Below are 21,866 nucleotides of genomic sequence, written 5' to 3'. Positions count from 1 at the left end.
GCTGTAGTGACATGACCAATGGCGTTTTCCTAGTTACATATTTTTACTTTAATGTGTTACTTTCTACCAGTTATTGCGACTTGGCTAAATTCTTCACTATTAACTGAATGTACGTTTTCACTACAAACACTTTTCTTTTCAAAGGATGATACTAAAATTTATGTTGTTTAGCTGTATATATATGATGTTTATAAAATTATCCTAACTATTTGGCTAGAACTTAGACATTCAGAAGAGAAACTTTTTTTTTCTACCTTATATTATAACATTCAACTTGCAATTCTTAAACATTTTGGATTACATACACCACTAATATATGCAAAAAATTACAAACGCGTAATTGTTTATACCAAAATGTACTCTAATTAATTAATAAAACTGTGCTCGCCATGTTGAGATATAAGTTTAAGTTTTTGTCTGATATATCTAAAGCGTGAATTCGGTTAAAATTATAAAATATTAAAGCTAAATCTATCGATGAAGGAGGTAGTTATTAGGAAAGAAACGAAGAAAAAAGCAAGAACAATAATAATTCAGACAGATTCCGAATTTCTTTGTTGTCACATATCGTGCATATTTCTGCTCAGTTCCCATCCCAACCACAAAAGGCTGATTGTACGCTATTTTATAACTTCGTGAAATCAATAGGCTAACCAAAAAGCAAATATACAAACATGATACTAACAAAATTAAAAAACCTTCTAATGGGATCCGCAAATCAAACTTTGGCCTTCAATAGGTGAAGTGAGTCACATCCTAAATAAGACTGTGCTTTGTCATTGTAAACAAAACTATATTTTTCATTTCTGTAAGATGCAATTGCCACTGCCTCCCCATTTACTTTTTGTTTCTTATTTGAGTATCCTTATTCACAATATATTATCCAATATCAAATTAGTCTGGTAGGATGAAAGAAACTGTACCAAATTGAAGAACTCTATAACTCTCCAGTGTTCTTGTTAATCAATTTTTATCCCCTCTTTGCTTCCCTTCCTCCTCACACATAGGAATTCCTCTAAACATTGTATGATCAAAAGACAGTGACAAGAAAGGAACAAAGGGCGAATAGAGTTACCTGAACAAGTGTGGAGTAAGGTGTGAAGGCGTATTCTGTAAAGTTACTCGATTCTAATTCATTTTTCTCTTTTGCAGATTCAACATTATCTTCTTCATAGTTCAGAAATGATAAGCCAAAAAACCGTATATAAGCATGAATACAAACTGAAATTTTATCACAGCATCTACAGCTTAGGTCATTTACTTTGAAGTTGAACATGGTACCTTCTGTGGCTCTCTCATCTCTAATAGGACACCAGACTTCAGATGTATCAATAGGACCAATATCATGGGAGAAATTTGACACTGGCTTAATTTCTTGTACTTTATTTTTAGAGATTTCATCACAAATGCTTGACTGCTTTTTCTGAATTGTTAGTTTCTTGGTTTGGAAGACCGATTGAGGTTTTTCCCGAGGAAGAAAATCTTGCCTGTGCAGTCACAGAATGATGCAACAAATCCCTTCCAGGACTTCCTACAGGGGAAAAGTTGTACTCAGGAAGAGAAAGTATTTTTGAGAATCTGCCTGGTCTTATCACCAAGACATAAATTTATGACGCTCCTGACTTTGTTGATCATGTCAGTCTTATCTTTCTGAGACATAGACACTGTCATGTTTAACTCACCCTTCATAGCATCAACACAATCTTGTTGGAGCAAGATAGCATCCATTTTCGTTCTACATAATTCAAAGTTGTTCTCCCTGAAAGACTTCTCGATGTCAAACTTGGTAATCATGTCTTCAACTTCTTGATTTCTGTTTTCTTGTACCCACATACAGCATCAATTGTTTGTTCTCAACAATATAACAAGCAAGAAAATCAAAGAACAAGATTGTAGAAAACACTTTTATCCACAAAGTTTCTATACAGAGTTTAATGCAAATATAGTGTACTGTCTAAGCTTATAACAGTCTCTACACAGAACTTAAACTAAGGAAATAACAAAAAACCATTAAGATAGCTAAACCTCATAGATGCCCGCACTAGGCGGTCTATCAGACTACTGCTAGACAGTCTCTAGAAGGTCTTCTTCTCCCATCCATAAAGTTGTTTGGTTTAAGGTGTAGATTTGTTTGTTCTTGGATTGTTAATGAAGTTTGAGAAGAAGTTGACTGAGTCAATAAATTAGTAAAGCTTTGAAATGAAACAACAATGTTGAGTAGCCATTTCAAGTTATAGGTAGTCTTTTTGAGTTAGAACCACAATGTTTTATGTTATGAACCCAAAAACAGGTATCTAAAGTTGTTTGTCTCTTGGTGAATTGTGTTGAATTAATTTTAGACGTTGTAGAATCTCTTTTACAATAATGCATATCTTCATTTCTGGTTTATTTTCACTCAATTGAGATATTCTTGCTAAGTAGAAAATAAAATAGAGATATAAAACTTACTCTCTAAAGTTTTCGATCAAACAAAAGCTTCCATGAACAGAAAGCAATATATAAAAAGAATATTTATAAATTTGTTGTTTTAAAATTTTAATTTAAAAATAATGCTATAAACTTTTATATAAGTTTACTCACTATCCATATTATATATATATATATATATATATATATATATATATATATGTATATATAAATTTAAAGATTAATTTCTTTTTTGTACTTTATGTAATCTATATACAAATATGGATAGGTATTAGTATTGTATGTATGTTTTGTTGAGTTCCTCTAAACAGACAACTCTAAGTTGAGTTCCAAGACCAATGATCCTTTAGGTTGTTCACTCTGAGTTGACCTCTTGGACATAACCCTAATGACGATCCTAACTGAACGGTATGACCGACCACTCCAAACAGAGCTCATTTATTTGACTCTTCTAGGCCAAGCTCCTCTAAGCCGTCCACTCTGGATTGGCCGTGGTTGACCACCTTAATCGAATGGTATGGCCAATGGATTACATAATGGTCTAACAATAGTAATAATAAGTGACTGACAACTCTAATCAAATAACATAATTGACTGGTTACATAATGGTCAAATTAACAATGATAATAACAAATTAACTTGTTAATGTCAATTAATGTATGATATGGTTGCCAATAGGCTGACAAAAAGGTAAAAACTCATAGCAACTACTATAAATAAAGGTCTAAAGTATCACTTTTATACACATCACTACATTAATTGTTAAATGACTAGTCATCTACTGACTTTAACATTTGAGTATCTTCTCTCAGTATCATCCGAGTGAACTTTAAATGATGGAAATCCGAGCAGCCGACGACCTAGCATCGTCTGGCCACAAAACGTAATAAGGTACCCAAACAATAAGGACAATCACATTATAAATCAACAATACTCGATTTTGAAGATTTTCTACAAGCATCACCAAAGACCTTTTGAAATAGGTCTTATAACTTAAATAATTATATGTTAAGTTCTGGTAATTAATAGATATACAAAATATGTGATAATTATTAACTAAAAATACTTAGTTGTTTTGTGACGTTAAATTGTGGTAAAAGGCAAGTCCTTACCTGTAACACACTTTCGATTGACAAAATAATAATAAAAAAAAAAACGTAACTCTTTATTAAATACTTAACAAATGAGAGTTACAAATAGTAATGAATAACATTAATTTTCTTTTGCTTTATTTCAAAAGTCGAATTAGTTGTTTCCACAAATACTATTGACTTTATTCTCAAAATGAGGAAGGTTTTATTACATTACACCATATTACTATATTTTAAATATAAAAACCTCTCATAAACATGCAGTTATGAACTCCCCAACCTTCATAGATTCATCTTTAAAGAAAAAAAAAAGGGTTGGCAAAGGTGCAACAATGTGTAGAAACTTTTCCATGCCATGGATGATGCTTGTAGCATTTGTGTGGCTTGCAAACAATGCTATCATGGGAACAAACGGATCCATTGTTGTTGGGGTAAAAAATATGTTGGGTGATAAGTTGATGTTAAACGTTTATTGTCCTCATATTGATGGTAAGCAACACAGTCTCGCCAATGATGATTCAATTAAGTGGCCGTACAATGGTGGGCTTCCAGAAGTACCAGGAAAATCATCATTGCTCTGTTTCTTTCGATGGAATGGTGCTCATCACTCTCTTGATATGTGTTCTCCAAGCAAGTACACTGGTTGTGAAAGTGCCATTTGGGAAATCAAACAAGACCAATTTTGTAGGCACAGAGGAATAGGTGGACCTACTAATTATTTTTGCCATCACTGGGATTATTAGTTATCCACATTGTTATCATCTACATGATGAGTCATTATGTCATCAAAATAAAGAAATTGAGTGATTGTTGTTTTGTTTGCTTAACATTGATATGCTACCTCATGCCTGATAAAGTTGTGAACTTCTATTCTATGTTTGACAATGTTAATTATTTAGATTAGTATGAGATGTTAACAACTTTTTTTAACAATTTTTTGACAATAAAATATATGTTATTGTTTTATTGGTTTGTATATTTGAAGCAGATCAGTCACAAGTTATCACATAAGCGATGGTAAAAAAGTTATCAAAAAATTGTTAAAAAATATTTTCCTAATCATAATATATTTGAAATCATTGATTTAATGAGTATATCTCTATTTGGGTTGGACAAATTCTAAAGAGTAGAGGTGAAAATGTATGGTGGTAAGAGACTGTAAAAGGTTTAAAGCAAACTTAAAGAATAAGATCTTAAAGTTAAAATTTATTTTTTTTATGCAAAATTATTTATTAAATTATTGTAATTAATTTTATTTAACTTTTATATTACTTTTAAATCCCAACTCGTGTTTATGACTTATTTTATTAAAAAAATTATCTCTATTGTCCAATAAAAGACTAAATCCTAAACTATTTAATAGTTTTGTAATTCAATTCATGAAAATTTCAATTCTCATTATGCAGAAAAACTTTCTAAACTCATTAATACAAAAGTACTGAAAAACCGATAAAAAAAATATTTGTAATCTTAATACAAATTCAATAACTTATAGAGATAAAAGAAAATATAAATTAAAATTGATTATAAGATAATATAATAATTAATCATTCTTTATTTTATAAACAAAATTACTTGAAAAGAAGTTTTAACTAATTAAATATAATTTTTAATGCCAATAAAAGTCAATCGACATAGTATTAACAAATATGTGTTTATGTTTTTTTCTAAACATAATTTTATAATTAATTTAATTGAGTAATATTAGTACTAAATTTTTTTTATACCTTTAGTTTTTGGAGGTTTAAAATGAGTTTATTTTCTGCTTCATCCTCGAATCAACTTACATATAAACCAGACCTTTAACCTAAAATATGAATTAAATTGAGTATTTTAACTTGTAGATTCGTTATGACTTCTCCAGCATTTGAAGCTAATGGTAAATTTGTATTTGAAACCGATAACCTATTCAATTTACTAACAAACAAAAAGTCACATAATCATTAGGCCAAGGATGTGTTTTCTCTTAATGTCAATTTATTTGCTTAAATTTCAACAAGTACTAATTTTATAATTAACCACATTGGTTTCACTTTTAAATGGGAGAAGATGGACTGCCATGAAGAGAAGATTCGCCTTTCAATAAAAAAAGTAGTTGATGCGAATGAACTATGCATATTGAAGAAAAGAGCATTCGTATTGAAGTTCTCAGTAATTGAAATTTACAATGAAAATTTCAGTATCATAAAAAAAATGGTATTAATTATTTATTAATTTTTTATTTAACTATTTAAAATAATTTTTAACAAAAAAATTATTGTTTATTAATATCATTTAATATTACTATTATTATCAATTTTTTATTCATTGAAATATTTTTTTAATCTATATTACATCAATTAAATTTTACACAAATTTAAAAAAAAATAGTTTCAAATTTATTTTCAATCTCTTCCAAATCTCTTAAAAAACAACACACAATTTACTTTCAAATTTTTTCAAATTCATCCATTTTTTTCCTTCAATCATTAAGTCAACACAAATTTCCCTCTTTCAAGTGAATACAACTATTTTAATACAATACAATTAAAGGCTAAATTTTTTAATATAAATATAAGTGTAACATTTATATAAAGGCTGGTCTCAACTTAAAAGGGAATAAAATTGTTCATTTTAAAAAAAATAAACTGAAATGAACAAAATTGAGACTGAATTGAATATTAGACACTAACATGTGACATTAATCATAACACTTGACACTGCCTAATGCACGCTTAATCGCTTAATTTGACACGTTAACCATTTCCTTAAAATTAAGAAAATTAAAACAATTTAAAAAACTACAAAATGACAAATGTGACATATAAGATTCACATGTCATTAATTACTTAAATGATGTTAGAAAAAAATTAAATTTAACAAAATTAATTAAAATTAAAACTTGTAAAAAAAGCTAAGACTAAATTAAAAAAATTCAAGAAACAAAATAATGTTTAAATTTAAATAATTTTAGTTATATATGATATGAAATAATGGGAATCCATTTAGTTCACGAGGGAAATCATTAACTAGATATGAATATACGAAATAATAAAACTTACTGAGAAAAATATATGAAACTTTAGTATATAAACGTGTGATATCATGGTACATGAGGAGAGAATCCTATATGAACTAAAATAACACCTATAACAATTAAAGAAGATAGGAAATTACTTTGTAAAGTCACTTTAGGAAATATATTTATGGTAAATAATAGTTTGATAATATTAAAGAAAACGCTGACTCAACAATTTACTTTAATAATATAATAATATTATTAGAATTTTAAATTAAAAAATAAAATAAATATAATTAAAATATTATTATTTTTTTCATCCTTGAATGTGTTTTTCGATTGATATTTTAGGTGTTGAATTGCATGTTCTAACTTCTTTTAATAATATCAGTCGAAAATATACAGTATTTATGGACAGTTAGTATTAAATATTAATGGTTTGATTCCCGTATCAAATATGAATATATTACATTATTGTCATATCTAATATGAATTAATGACCTTGATTCTCATAAGTTCTATAAATATAGGGTTAATGTCCATGTAAAGACATAATTTTCTATCTTAATCTATTACAATAAAATATAGATGTATTTTTGAAACATATATGAAGAGGAAGAACAACCGATCCTCAAACCAATTCAACCGAAACATTTTGGCACCCACTGTGGGGCCGAGCAGCATCCCCATGATTCCACGATGTCTCGACATTGCTACTTCGAATCAATACCAGGTTTTGCAACAAGAGTAAAATATTTCGAAATAATTTCTACATGCATATCTTTTGTTTTGAGAACTTTCAGAAAGGTTCAGTCCTACGTTCAACCTTCACATGTTCCACTTTTCATTATAATTTATAAATTATAATATATTTGTTTAACTCATTTGTGAGTAAAAACAGGAAGATTTAGTCCTACGTTCAACCTTGACACGTTCACTTTTCATTATAATTTATAAATTATAATATATTTGTTTAACTCATATATTTTTGAGTAAAAATATTCTGCACAGGAAGATTCAGTCCTACTTTCAACCTTCACACACTTTTCATTATAATTTATAAATTATAATATATTTGTTTAACTCATATTTTTGTGAGTAAAAATATCCTGCACCGGAAGATTCAGTCCTACTTTGAACCTTATCAGGTTTTAGTGACTTTTTATTATAATTTATAATATATTGAAGTGTTTACTTAACACATTTTTGTGAGTAAAAATATCACGTGCAGGAAGGTCCAGACTTATGTTCGACCATGGTCTTCTGGTGACCAGCTCACTAGCAATCCTGGGCGGCCAAGTGACCAGCTCACTTGTGTCTTCTAGTGATTTACTCACTAGCAATCCCGAGCGGCCATACGAAGACATTTAACTATGGTCTTCTAGTGACCAACTCACTAGCAATCCTGGGTGGCCAAGTGATAAGCTCACTTGTGTCTTCTAGTGATCTATTCACTAGCAATCCTGGGCGACCATACAAAGACATTCAACTATGGTCTTCTAGTGACGAGCTCAAACCGCTCCTCCACGACTCAACTACAAAAAGTTAAACCCCTTCGCACCTGCAAATAGCTTCTCAGGGCTTAGGGGCTTAATGTACTATACATGGGTAGTCGACCGTCCTAGGATAGGACCATCTACACCGACTGGTAATTCAATGATTGTGAGCCAGGTAAGATGGATGTCGTTAATGACCAATTAATACACTTGTTGACTATATCACTGGAAAATATACGGTATTTATGGGCAGTTAGCAAGTATATTATTAAATATTAATGGTTTGATTGTCGTATCAAATATGAATATATGACATTATTATCATATCCAATATGAATTAATGAACTTGATTGTCATAAGCCCTATAAATATAGGATTATTGTCCCGTTAAAGACATCATTTTCTATCTTAATCTATTACAATCAAATATACATCTCTTTATCAAACATTTGCATTCTCAGAGAAGATTGAAGATCAAAAGAGAGTAGAGGAAGGAAGGACGACCGACCCTCAGACCAATTCAATTGAAACAAATACCGAAAAACAAACTACTCTTATTAAATTATTTGTTTACATAATTTTTAACATATTTTTTTAGAAACAGATTTAAATATTAAAAACTGATTTTAAATCAGAAATAAGTTTAAAATCTATTTTAGAAAATATTAAATTTATTTAATATAAATTTTATTATTCAATTAATGCTCATTAATATCAAATTCAATTATTTATGATAAAACAAACTTTACATTTGAATTGCATGCTCTAACTTTTTTAATACAGAAAAACAAACTACTCCTATTAAATTATTTGTTTACATAAATTTTAACATGTTCTTTTAGAAACAGATTTAAATATTAAAAACTGATTTTAAATCAGAAATAAGTTTAAAATCTATTTTAAAAAGTATTAAATTTTATTTAATATAAATTTTATTATTTAATTAGTGCTCATTAATATCAAATTCAATTATTTATGATAAACAAACTTTACATTTTAATATTTATATGTAAGAACTATCCATTTTCATAAATATTATTTTATATCAAACTAAAATAAATAATTAGTATGTAAAGGCTTGAAATCTATATATTTATATATATATATATATATATATATATATATATATATATATGGGGTTTGCTAACGCGGGTACGCCTGTTTTTCAGTTGGTACATTTTAGCAATGTGTACCGGATTTTAGTAGACAAAAATACCTTTATATATCATGGATTCTAAGTTTTAAGGTTAAGGGTATTTTAATAATTTTCATTCTCAAAACTTAAAAAAAAAAAAAAAAAAAACCCAAACCCTTACTCACCTCTCTCATTCCTCTCAATCCTTTCTCTTTCATCTCTCTCACTCCAACCTTTTCTCTGTCATACCTACTGTAGCCCTAATTGAAAAAATCAGAAACACTTGCCTTTAAACAATTTGCCTTTGTAAAGAGTTGAGTCATTGACATATTCACCTTCAGGCAAAGGTTCATTCAAGATCTCTTCAATTTCACCATCTTCACTAATTTCTCTAATTTCATCATCTGCATATGTTGAATCATCATCTCTAAAAAAACCCTCCAGGTCAATTACCAATTCTTTCGAATGTCATTATGCTTGTGAAAATTAGATAAAAATATACGACAAAAATTATAAAATGAAAACTCATTATAAAGTCATTTTTTGTAAGAAATTGTTTAACAACGAGTGTTTCTGGTTTTTTCCAGGCCAATTACCAATTCCTCTGATGTCATTATGCTTGTGAAAATTAGATAAAATTATATAAGACAAAAATTATAAAATAAAAACTCATTATAAAATCATTTTTTGTAAGAAATTGTTTAACAACAAGTATTTCTGATGTTTTCCAGGTCAATTACCAATTCCTTTATGCTTCTGAAAATTGGATAAAATTAGATGAGACAAAAATCATAAGATCAAAACTCATTATAAAATCATTTTTTTGTAAGATTGTTTAAGGGCAAGTGTTTTTTTCAATTGGGGTTACAGTAGGGTGTTTCTGATTTTTTTCAATTGGGACTACAGTAGGGATGACAGAGAAAATATTGGAGTGAGAAAGATAAAAGAGAAAGGGTTGAGAGGAATGAGAGAGGTGAATAGGGTTTGGGGGGTTTCTTTTTTTTTTTTCTAGTTTTGAGAATGAAAATTATTAAAATACCCTTAACCTTAAAACTTAGAATTCATGGTATATAAGGATATTTTTGTCTACTAAAACCCGGTACACATTGCTAAAATGTACCAACTGAAAAACAGGCGTACGCGCGTTAGCAAACCCCTATATATATATATATATATATATATATATATATATATATATATATATATATATATATATATATATATATATATATATAATTGATAAAATAAAAATATAAAGTAAAAAAATAATAAAATTTAGCCAAATATTAGTATCATATCATAAATGTGACATAACCACTTATTTTTAAAAAGTCCACCTATGATAATAAACTAAAATCATGCATTTTATGTGTAACCCAGTCATACTAATTTTATTTTCCATTTACTTAAAAGTTGACACGGATCAATCGTGTCAAATTGGCAAACACGCTGGTTCCGCACGCACGCACACGACACGAGCGAAAACCCAACCTCGTGAGACGTCTGTCTACTCGCATGCTTCACTCGCTCGCACGCTCACTCATCCCTAACCGGCCGGACTTCTTCCCTTTCCCGCTGCCGGACACTTGGAGTCACCGCAGTTCCCTAGTCTGAACTCTTTTCCGTCAGATCTCTCCCCTTCTCCGTCGATCCCGCCGGACCTCCGTGTCGGTCGCCGGGAATTGCGGAGTCAGTTCTGAAGATTTCGGTGAGGAGAAGACAGATCTGCCGGATAATTTGTTTTGATTTTCAATTTGGAGGTAAAATTAAGTATGTGGATTTTTTTCTCCTTGCAGCTCTATATGAGAAAATATGTGTGGTTAAGAAATTAAATGTGTCCCTATCTGGCCAGAAGAGCTAGTTCTTCGATGAATAAAAAATATTTAGAGTGAGTAGTTGTTAGTTTTAGTTCTGATAGTGTATGCAGTGGAGGATGCTGGGAAGTACTTCAAAATTTAAGGAAGAGGAAATTGTAGTGACTTTAGTTTTAAATGATCACTAAAATAACTTGACTAATTCTTGTTTTGTGCAGTTTGTGGAATTCCTGATTACATGAGCTTTTTGGTTTGAAATGGAGGCTGTTCCAAAATTTTGATGAGCAAATGATAGTTTTTAATTAAATTGAACAAAATTTGAAGAGTTGAGGGTTCAGACTTGGGATTATGGCAACCGATATGCAAAGGCTTGTGGGAACGAGTGAGGATGATGAAGAAATAGGAATGGATGTGAAGGATGAGGATGATGATGAAGATGATTACGAGGAAAATGGAGGCGAGCAGAGAAATGCTTCAGGGATGGTGGGGATTGATGGTGGGAATGAGATAGGAACTGCCACTGGTGACAACAGATTTGCACAGCACCAGCAGTTTCATGAACAAGCAGGTACCCCTGGTGGAGGTACTCGAAGATCTAGGCCAGTAGAAGAGAAAGAGAGAACAAAGCTAAGAGAGAGGCGCAGGAGGGCCATCACTGCAAGGATCTTGGCTGGGCTACGCAGGCATGGCAACTACAATCTAAGAGTTAGGGCTGACATAAATGATGTCATTGCTGCTCTAGCAAGGGAGGCTGGATGGGTGGTTCTTCCAGATGGTACTACTTTTCCCTCAAGATCTCAGGTAATTATCTTGCAAGATGTAAGTTAAACTTTGTTTTTTCTGAGACTAAATCTGTAGTTGAATTTTGTGACTTTTGGTCTGCATCTGCAGGCATCATATGTACTTTCCCCAAGAATGGGAGGACTATGGCTTGATCATTATTGTTTTTCGTTAACCTGATTATTTTACTTTGTAACTCCCCTATCAACAATATTTGTTTTGGAGGTCTCTGTTGCTGAAAAATATGTTTTGTTTATCTGCAGTGTATACATAGATACATGGTACTTACTGTGCAGTATAGTCAAGTTAAAATATTGTATATTTTAATGTCTTATTATTGTTGTGCATCTGCAAATTTCAGTTCTGACAAATCTCAGAAAAACTCCCACATTGGAAACTTTTCTTCTCAACCTTACAGGGTCAAAAGCCAGCTGGTGGTAATTCTACAATTCTCACTTCATCATCTTCCCATGTGGCTTCACAACAAACTCCATCCCCTTCTCTTAGGGGAGTTGCTTCTGGCTATCGGAGCCCTTTAGAGTATAGTGCATGTCAAACAAAAGGTGTTTTTATGCCAACTCCATCTCCTTATGATCTATCCTCAACTTCCCGATCTCAAACATCTATTGTAGGGGATGGAGAAGCACAAAGAGACAACCATCCTCTGATTAGTGGTTCAATTGATAATGCTGATGAGAAACAGGTATTTAATAAAGGCGTTTGACCAGCATGTTAATTGTTTTTCTAAAGCTTCTTACTATTGTTGTGGTTACGGTGATAGGCAGATAGCATGAACTGGTGTCAATTTGATTATTCATTGTTATATCAGTACCCAGTTCACCATTCCTGCATGTATAGAAACACAACATGTTAGAATTAAAGGGATGAGAAGTAAAAGAATAAACACATGAGTAGACAAACACAAAGGAGGGGCATAAGTTTGGAGCATAACTGTTTCCTGAGCTGGCTAGGAATAGTGGATGGTAGATAGTGCAAAGTAGGGATGAACTAAGAGGAAAGGTTTTAAGCTAGAGGTTCAGTGGATACGCAGAACTCTTGATTTATCTACTATTTTCTACATGCTCTGTTCTTGCAAAGAGCTAACCTTACTGTTTTTGTCAGTAGAAGTCAGTAGCATGAAAACTTGAAAAGAACCCTGTGTCGGATAATTATCAAAAAGGGCACGTTAATTCTTTTTATTTTCAATGTAATTGTTTCAGTATGGTGCCTTTGGAAGGTATATCTTGGCATTGTTTTATACTTCTTGTTTGCAGATTGCTGACTTGCCTGCTAGATTACCCGAGCGTGATTTGGCTGGTACCCCATATGTTCCAGTTTATGTGATGCTGCCGGTAAGCTATTAATTTACTCTTATTTTCACTAATATATTGAAGTAATGTTCCTTTTATATGCTTATATTGAGTAGTTCTTCATAATATATGGGTATGAAAAAAAAACCTGTAATTTTCTTAAGGAAATTATCTGTAAATATGAATCTAACATTATATTGGAACATTCTGTATATATTTTTGGCAGTTAGGGGTGATCAATATAAAATGTGAGCTTGTTGATCCTGATGGGTTGCTAAAGCAGCTGAGGGTGTTGAAATCGGTGCATGTTGACGGTGTTATGGTAGATTGTTGGTGGGGAATCGTGGAGGCCCATGCTCCACAAGAGTATAATTGGAATGGTTACAAGAGACTCTTTCAAATGGTGCGAGAAGTTAAGCTTAAGCTACAGGTACGTTTCATAGTTCAATCATTAAGTGCTCTCTTGCTGATTCGATCTGCCATGGGTGGTGATATGTCCTTTTGACACTTGGCTAGGTTGTTATGTCATTTCATGAATGTGGAGGAAATTTTGGTGATGATGTTTGTATTCCATTGCCGCATTGGGTTGCTGAAATTGGTAGGAGCAATCCTGACATTTTTTTCACTGATAGAGAGGGAAGGCACAACCCCGAATGTCTTTCTTGGGGAATAGATAAGGAACGGGTTTTAAGAGGTCGTACTGCTGTGGAGGTAATGATGACATTATGCAATGACAATAATACCAGTGTTAGACTGTTAATTTCTTAGTTTCAAATCATTTCCTTCCAAATAAATCAATTTGAATTATATATCAGATGTCTTTTGGGGCTAGGATTGAAGACTAGTTTCCATTTTTTTTACATTGATAAAATTAAGTGTGTTGTACTTCGTAGGTTTACTTTGATTTCATGAGAAGTTTCCGGGTAGAGTTTGATGAGTATTTTGAGGATGGCTTAATCTCCATGATTGAAGTTGGACTCGGTCCATGTGGAGAGCTAAGATATCCATCTTGTCCTGTAAAGCATGGTTGGAGATATCCTGGTATTGGTGAATTCCAGGTAATTAAGTGTATTATAGTTATCTATGTCTGTCAATTTTTAAGATTCTGTTTGTCCTTGCAAATGCTTCCTTAGCTCAAATGTATTTTTTTATTCTTGGATCTTTTTTTAACCAGTTTGCTCATCATCCCCCCATCCTGTGTACAGTGTTATGATCAGTATATGTTGAAAAGTCTTAGGAAAGCAGCAGAAGCAAGAGGTCACGCTATTTGGGCTAGAGGACCAGATAATGCTGGTACCTATAATTCTCAGCCACATGAAACAGGTTTCTTTTGTGATGGGGGTGATTATGATGGCTTCTATGGCAGGTTTTTTCTTAGCTGGTACTCTCAGGTTTTAGTTGATCATGGAAACCGGGTACTTTCTCTGGCAAAATTAGCTTTTGAGGGATCTTGTGTTACTGCAAAGGTAATTTAATAAAGAAATTTATTTTGGAGAAAATTTTGCAGTCCAAATCATGAAAAATTCTTTGATTCTTTTCTGCATCTAAAACTAATGATTTTGTCTTATAGTAGGTAAGGAATCAAATAATTGATCAGCCCTTATCTTATTTACGTGGTGTTAAATTTCAATTATTTGAAGTGTCACTTTTGAGAACTTATTTTCAGTGAAAAATATTGTTTTCTTGAGAAAATTTTAAGAACCAACCCTATCTTAAATTTATTTAGTGTGTGGGGATGGGTTCTTCAATAAGCGAAGTTTATCACAGAGGAAGGAATCATCTTTGGTAGACCGATCATGGATATTGCTAAGTAATAAATTTTCATCCACAAAAAAGAGCAACGGCCTTGTCTGCACCTTCCTTAACAAATTATAAGAGAAAAAATCATTTTTATAAAATTAATGCTACAGGTGTTGTGGCCTACTCCATTGTAAGAAAATATTCTAGTAAAAAAAGTTGGTAAAAAATAGGTCCCTAATCTTCATGATGTGGATTTGTGCTTGAAAATTACTTCCCTTTGTGTAAAATTTTTTACTTAGTTATTCAGATTGGTTTGTCCACCACTGACCACGGGAGTGTTCTATTTTGACTGGTATCCATTAGTAATACACTTTTATCCACAATCAAAAAGAATAATTTTCTGCACCAAGCCCCATAAATAAGGACAAAAGAAAACCGTTCCAAAATGCTACTTTAAAGCTAATCCTATTTGACTAGGAAGTACACATTTGTTGGTATATTTTTTTAAGTCATTGTGGTGCGTATCTCTTTTGGTCGTGTACAGTCTGATATATTTTAAGTTTTATACAGTTAGCAGGTATTTACTGGTGGTACAAGACTGCAAGTCATGCTACTGAATTAACTGCTGGGTACTATAACCCATGCAATCGTGATGGCTATGCTGCTATTATGACAATGTTAAAGATAAATGGAGTTAGCTTAAACATTCCTTGTGTTGAGTTGCACACATTAAACCAACATGAGGGTTTTCCAGAGACATTTGCAGATCCTGAGGGATTAGTCTGGCAAGTACGTGTCTAATCTTTGCCAAACTTTATACTTTTGTCTGATTAGCGTCATGTATAAGCAATTTAATTAGGAAGAATTTGTTGGAATAATTTATGTGTGTTGGTCTAATATATAGAAAGAATCATTTACACTGAATATTATTTCAAAAATTAAGGCCGATTAATGTAAAGTGTACCCCTGATTGGCTGATGGTGTATTGCAGGTGTTGAATGCCGGTTGGGATGTTGACCTACCAGTTACTAGTCAGAATGGATTTCCTTGCCTAAACAGAGTCAGCTATAACAAGGTTTTGGATCATGCCAAGCCCATGAATGATCCAGATGGAAGGCACTTTTCATCGTTTACTTACCTGAGGCTTAGTCCACTTCTTATGGAACGACAAAACTTCATAGAGTTTGAACGATTTGTCAAAAGGATGCATGGTAAGTTGATGAATATTTCAAATGTATCTTTAGGCTCTTCTTAATTTATGGAAATATCTATCGAGGAAAGACCAAATTTGTTTCATAGTTATATAGTTCAGCAGCTACTCAGTTTTTATTGAACTCTGGATGTCGTTATTTGCTCCTACTGGCAGTGTTCTTTGGTCCACCTAGCATGAGCCTATTATCTGATTGGAATCTTTAGCAATGCCTATTATCTGATTGGAATCATTTACCAAGTAATTTTATATGAAAGTTAATCAGTTATCGGAACGCCGAAACGTATATGCTAAAGTTGTTGCTAGCTTTTAGGACATTGATCATATTAGGGTTGTTGACTGCACTATTTCTCATTGCAGGGGAAGCTGTTCTTGATCTTCAGGTATAACCCATGAAAAATAGGATTTGTATTTGTAATTCCCCTGACAAAATGGTTGGGGTATTCTGCTACAGAATAGGAAAAATAGGATTGTTATTTGCTGCGGCACATATTTGTTAGTCATCTAGTTTGACTAGAATGAGCTTTTGTTCTTCCCCCTTCTTCTGGGATTAAACAAGTCACATAAGAGATGTATAATTTACCCATGCCACTCATTAACCTTATTAGCCAGTGTACAATTGTTTGTACAACTATTGCACTTGCAACTTTATAGCACACCCATATAGATGATGATATGATGAACTGCTTAGGTTAGTTTCATGCAGCTTTTTACTCTTACAACAAATAATGTTAATTGTCAGATTGCCTCTGAACTGTCATGTAAGGAGCTGTAGATAGGTTGCATACTAAAGTTTTAATCTAGTAATCATAATTTTGAAATCAAGAATTTGTTTGACATTTTTGTTGGTTTTGAGACTAAGTTTATATGTTATAATTACACCAATATATAATTTAAATGATGTCTAGTATACATTTATTCATTAAATTTATCTTGAACAATGGATAACATAATTACATCGCATAATATGTGGTAAGGCTTGATTGTATTTTTGAATATAATTGTATGAAACATCTATAATTTTTATTTCAAATCATGAGCACAGTACGTACATTGCATAGTTTTAACCTTGAGAATGTCATTTTTTTCTCAGGAGTTGTCATCATACATGGCGAGAACTTGCCGTGATACAGATTGCCTAAGCTAGTGTAAATAAAAAGAATAAAGTAAATATTGTTTGACAACATTAAATAGAAATGAATAGAAAAAAAAATGAAAGTAATGAATATGATAAGTGATATAATACAAACAGGATTCTGAAAATGATCAAATTTAGAATAAAAATAACTTGCAACAAACTATCCAAAAAAAAAAATAGTATTTCCAGAGAAAAAAAAATCCATTTAGTAACAATTTTAAATTTCAGAATACAAATTTTTATAGCCAAACAGAAGCAACGTTTTTAATTACAAATGTTATTTTATATTCTCAAATACGGAACATATTTCATTTGAAAACAATTGATTTGATAAACATACTAAAAAAATAGTTTCAAATGGAACAATACTACATGTGTAAAATAAAATAAATGAAAACAATACTCCATATTACATATTATACAAAGAGACAAGTAATCTTGTTCATACGGGAATCAAGCCAATTTTTAATTGAAGCAATAGCTTGGTCCAAGATAATACACTGAAGTGATTTTGTACCTGAAATATATTTCACCACAAAATTTACTTTTATATTTGAAAAATGAGAGCTCTCGATCAGGGTTAAAAATATCCACATTTTTTTATGGGTCATTTTTTCAAGTAAAAAATATTTTTTAAATGAGAAAGAAAAAAAAATAAAATAAACTTCATCCACATGAAAAAAAGAAGTTTTAATTGCTTCAATATTTTTTACTCATGACAAAAAAAAAACAAATCCATATTTTTAGATGTTAACACTAATATAAGTAATGATATTTTAAATATATATGGATTTGATAGTTTTTTATTTTAAAAATCCAAAATTAAGGTGTGATTGAGTCTATTCAAATTATGCAAAATTAAGTCAAGTTGGATCTAGATATGGTATGATATTGATAATTTAAGTTTAAATTATACAAATTTGAATCGAATTAGGTTCAAGTCATGTATTATTAAGTCAACTGAGACTCTTTTGAATCCACGTCACAGTAAGTTAGGATAGACACATAATGTGTCGAGTCTAGATCAGCCAAATCACAAGTTAAGATAATCAAAATCATGTTTAACTAAGTCGAGTAAACTCAAATCAAATTAATTTGATCGTGGCTCAAATCAAGCCGAGTTAGCTTGGGCTGGAGTCAGATTAGGTCCAAAGTTAGATTGGACCTTAGTCAAAAAATGTTAAATTGGACCTTAGTAAAAAATGTAAGTTAGAATCAATTTGGATTGAAATGAGACTAATTAATATGGATTGGGTTGAATCTATGTTAAGTTGATTTGGGTGTTGTGATTAAATTAAGTTAAGCCTAGTTTAATCTGGACATCCTAAGCTAAATTATTAAGTTGAATCATGTTGAGTGCAAGTGAGATTAGATTTAAGTAAAAAATACATCAAGTTAGATAAGCCTAAACCATTAAAAGTCGAAAGTCGAATCAAAGCTAACTTATGTTAAGTCAAATTCGGTCTAGATAGATTGTGCTAAACCTTAATCTTGCAATTAATTTTCAAATAATAAAAATTAGTCAAAAATCAATTTTTACAATTAATATAAAATATTTAGAGATTAATTTATAGTTTAAAATATTTTTAAAGTTTATACAATTTTAAAAAATATTCATAAATTAATTAAGATTTTGTTTTAATAGCTAATCCATTTTGGTTCTAACTATAAACGAATTTATGTAGGAGATTTGATACTATAACTTTTTTAATTCACTCATCTAACAAATAAAAAAAAGTTTTATTTTAAAGGTTAGTAGAAATTAATCTGTAAACCATGAATCAAATTAAATTATATTATGGTGAATTTTAAGTGCTGTATACATTTCACAATTCGTTTTTCTTCTCTTTGACTATAAATTATTATATTAAACCCTTGGTACTATATTTTGAGTCAAGTTGTTTTATAGGATCCAATTTTGTATTTCTCTTTTTTGGAGATGATATGTTCTGTATTAATTTAACCTCAATTTAAGTTTAAACACAATCAAACCATAAATAAGTATTCCTCTACAAAAATAACAACAACAGTGCATAAACATTAACATTTCAAAAGATATAAAATTGATTTGAAAAATTAAAGAAAAATGTTAGAAAAATTATAAATTCAACTAAATCTAACAACAACTTAGGGATGACAAAAAGATCTGCGCCCGCGAATATCCGCGGATAAAATCCGCGACGGATAGTTGGTACCCGCGGATATTTACTATCCGTAGGTAGCGGGTTTTTTAATACCCGCTTATAAACGGGTTGGGTGCGGGTATTATACTATCCGTACCCGCAGATATCCGTTACCCGCAAAAAATAAAAATAAAAATTTAATTTATATTTTATTAAGTTAAATTTAATTAAAATTAACATTAATTTATATTTTATAAGGTTAAATATAATTAAAATTAAATTTTAATTTATATTTAATATAACATATATTATTTATATATGTTTTGTAATTTTATTTAAGTTTTATTATAATATTTTATAAAAATATAATTTTTTAAATATTTGCGGGTATTCGAACCAGTAACAAGTGAATTTCTTTTTGTCGGGTCGGGTTGCTAGTAGACACTATCCGTGTCCGACCCAATCCGTTGTCATCCCTCCAACCAATAATTACCTATTTAAAAACATAAATTGTATAAATCTCCACATCAAGCTTTCTTTCACGAGTGCTACACACGAGATCATGACCCCTTTCTTTCACTCTTAATGAGATGAACTTTTTTAAACTAGTTTATATAATTCTTTTACAATTTTTTTTATCATGTTATTTTATTTAACTAAGTGAAAGTTTAATTATATTTTTATTTTTTTACGTATTCATATGTGTATTAGTTTTAGTGTATATATATATATATATATATATATATATATATATATATATATATATATATATATATATATATATATATATATTGTATAATTTTATGTAGGGTTAAATATGTTTTTAGTCCCTGAACTATCAAGCGATTTTGGTTTTAGTCCCTACTCAGAACTTTGATGGTTTTTAGTCCTTATTGTTTTGAAACTCTGAGTAATAGTCCTTAAAATTGGACGGTGTTAAGTTTCGGTGGATGTGGCAAACGGCGTTGCCACGTGATCACTGATATGCTTTATTCTCTGTCTGCCACGTTGGATGTTTAAGTGTTTGAACTGAGATTAAGTTAGTTAACCACTTAGTGATCTTTTATAAATCAGATTTGAAGAAGTTGGGTTCTTCTTCGTGACTGTGAGGACCGCCGCACGCTCGGTCTTGTACTCCTCCGCGGCGAGGAGGTCATCTCCATGACCGTCGAGGAACCACCTCCGCCGGAAGAGTCCCACTCAAAGGCCGTCGGTGCCGCCGCACTCGTCGGCCCCGGCATCGGTCGTGCCGCCGGAAGAGGCATTCCTCCCGCTCTCGTTGTCCAGGCCCAACCTGGTCTCGCCGGCCCAGTTCGCGGCGTTGGCGGCCCTGCCCCGGGCATGATGCAGCCGCAGATCTCGCGTCCACCGCAGCTCAATGCACCGCCGTATCCTGGCGGTCCGCCGGTTATGCGTCCACCAGGGCAGATGCCAGGGCAATTCGCTCCTCCCCCCATGGCCAGGGGTCCGCCTCCTCCGATGCCACCCGGACAATTTGTTCCTCCAAGACCTGGTGGCGGTCCACCTCAGTTCTCCGTTCCTCCCCCGCAGTTTGGACAGCGCCCCATGGGACCTCCTCCTCCGGGATAGATGGTGAGAGGACCTCCGGCTCCTCCGCGCCCTAGTATGCCTGCGCCTCCTCCACCTCGCCCCGGCATGCCCCCACCACCTGGCAGCGGTGTTCCGGTGTTTGGTCCTCCTCGACCTGGCATGCCTCCTCCCCCAAACCCTCTAAACCAACAACAGTAACGAAATAATGGATTGGTAGGTTGTATCTGATGTGTTACTCATTCCCGTCTTTTAGATTTTGGTGAGACTGAGTGCCTCTGTATTTGTGCTTGAGTTTGCGTTTGAAAAATTTACTGTGAAAACTGATTTATGCCTGGTCGAGTTTACTGTAACAGTAAGTTTGATGTAAGATCTAATTTTTGTCTTTCTCATTCCTCTCTTTTAGATTTTGGTGAGACTGAGTGCCTCTGTATTTGTGCTTGAGTTTGCGCATTTGAAAAATGTTCAAACTGATTTATGTCTGGTCGAGTTTACTGTAACAGCAACCAGCTGCAGCCACGAAGAAGAACCCAACTTCTTCAGATCTGATTTATAAAAGATCACGAAGTGGTTAACTAACTTAATCTCAATCCAAACACTTAAACATCCAACATGGCAGACAGAGAATAGAGCAGATCAGTGATCACGTGGCAACGCCGTTTGCCACATCCACTGAAACTTAACACCGTCCAATTTTAAGGACTATTACTCAGAGTTTCAAAACAATAAGGACTAAAAACCATCAAAGTTCTGAGTAGGGACTAAACCAAAATCGCTTGATAGTTCAGGGACTAAAAACATATTTAACCCTTTTATGTATTTTTGTGTAACTTTCTTGAAGTTTGAAATATTATTTAAGAGATTTAAAACTGTAAAGAGTGTAAAAAAAATCAATTATGGCAATAAGAAAATGAGATAATTGTAATAAAAAATACTATGGACATTTAAATGTGTGTGCAATTTTCACTCCTAATAATAGCTAACAACCAAAACAGTATAAGGAAGTGTTTTCCGTTATATAAATTTGGCTTAAATGTTTACTTCGTGCTTATGTTA

At 32.0% G+C, this 21,866-nt stretch overlaps 1 protein-coding gene and 1 pseudogene across 2 annotated transcripts; both read left to right on the top strand.

Moving 5' to 3' along the window:
- The first annotated feature begins 10,568 nt into the window (after positions 1-10,568).
- On the top strand, positions 10,569-16,632 carry BAM7 (beta-amylase 7). 2 transcript variants are annotated; one of them, XM_088113398.1, is made up of 12 exons: positions 10,569-10,907; positions 11,180-11,762; positions 12,160-12,304; positions 12,374-12,444; positions 13,016-13,093; positions 13,278-13,481; positions 13,568-13,762; positions 13,945-14,109; positions 14,257-14,517; positions 15,362-15,580; positions 15,783-16,002; positions 16,362-16,632. In XM_088113398.1, exons 2-12 carry the CDS (start codon positions 11,310-11,312, stop codon positions 16,388-16,390), a joined length of 2,040 nt encoding a protein of 679 aa, XP_087969524.1. In that variant the 5' UTR covers positions 10,569-10,907; positions 11,180-11,309; the 3' UTR covers positions 16,391-16,632. The 2 variants fall into 2 exon arrangements, with proteins under 2 accessions (XP_087969524.1, XP_047148322.2); XM_047292366.2 differs by having other exon boundaries at positions 12,160-12,444.
- Positions 16,633-20,246: 3,614 nt separating this feature from the next.
- LOC124820628 (uncharacterized) lies at positions 20,247-21,255 on the top strand (annotated as a pseudogene).
- Positions 21,256-21,866: the final 611 nt, after the last annotated feature.

The sequence above is a fragment of the Vigna umbellata genome, chromosome 4 (assembly GCF_029865625.1).
Source record: "Vigna umbellata cultivar VRB3 chromosome 4, Vumbellata_1.0, whole genome shotgun sequence".
Classification (NCBI taxonomy): Eukaryota; Viridiplantae; Streptophyta; class Magnoliopsida; order Fabales; family Fabaceae; genus Vigna; species Vigna umbellata.
Note: the sequence above shows the minus strand (reverse complement) of the source record. Positions and strands in the feature narration are given on the sequence as shown.

Coding starts and splice junctions, on each gene's coding strand:
- BAM7 (XM_047292366.2), top strand. CDS start 11,310: ATGGCAACCGATATGCAAAGGCTTGTGGGAACGAGTGAGGATGATGAA. Junction 13,763..13,944: donor GAGGTCGTACTGCTGTGGAG/GTAATGATGACA, acceptor TGTACTTCGTAG/GTTTACTTTGATTTCATGAG. Junction 16,003..16,361: donor ATTTGTCAAAAGGATGCATG/GTAAGTTGATGA, acceptor TTCTCATTGCAG/GGGAAGCTGTTCTTGATCTT.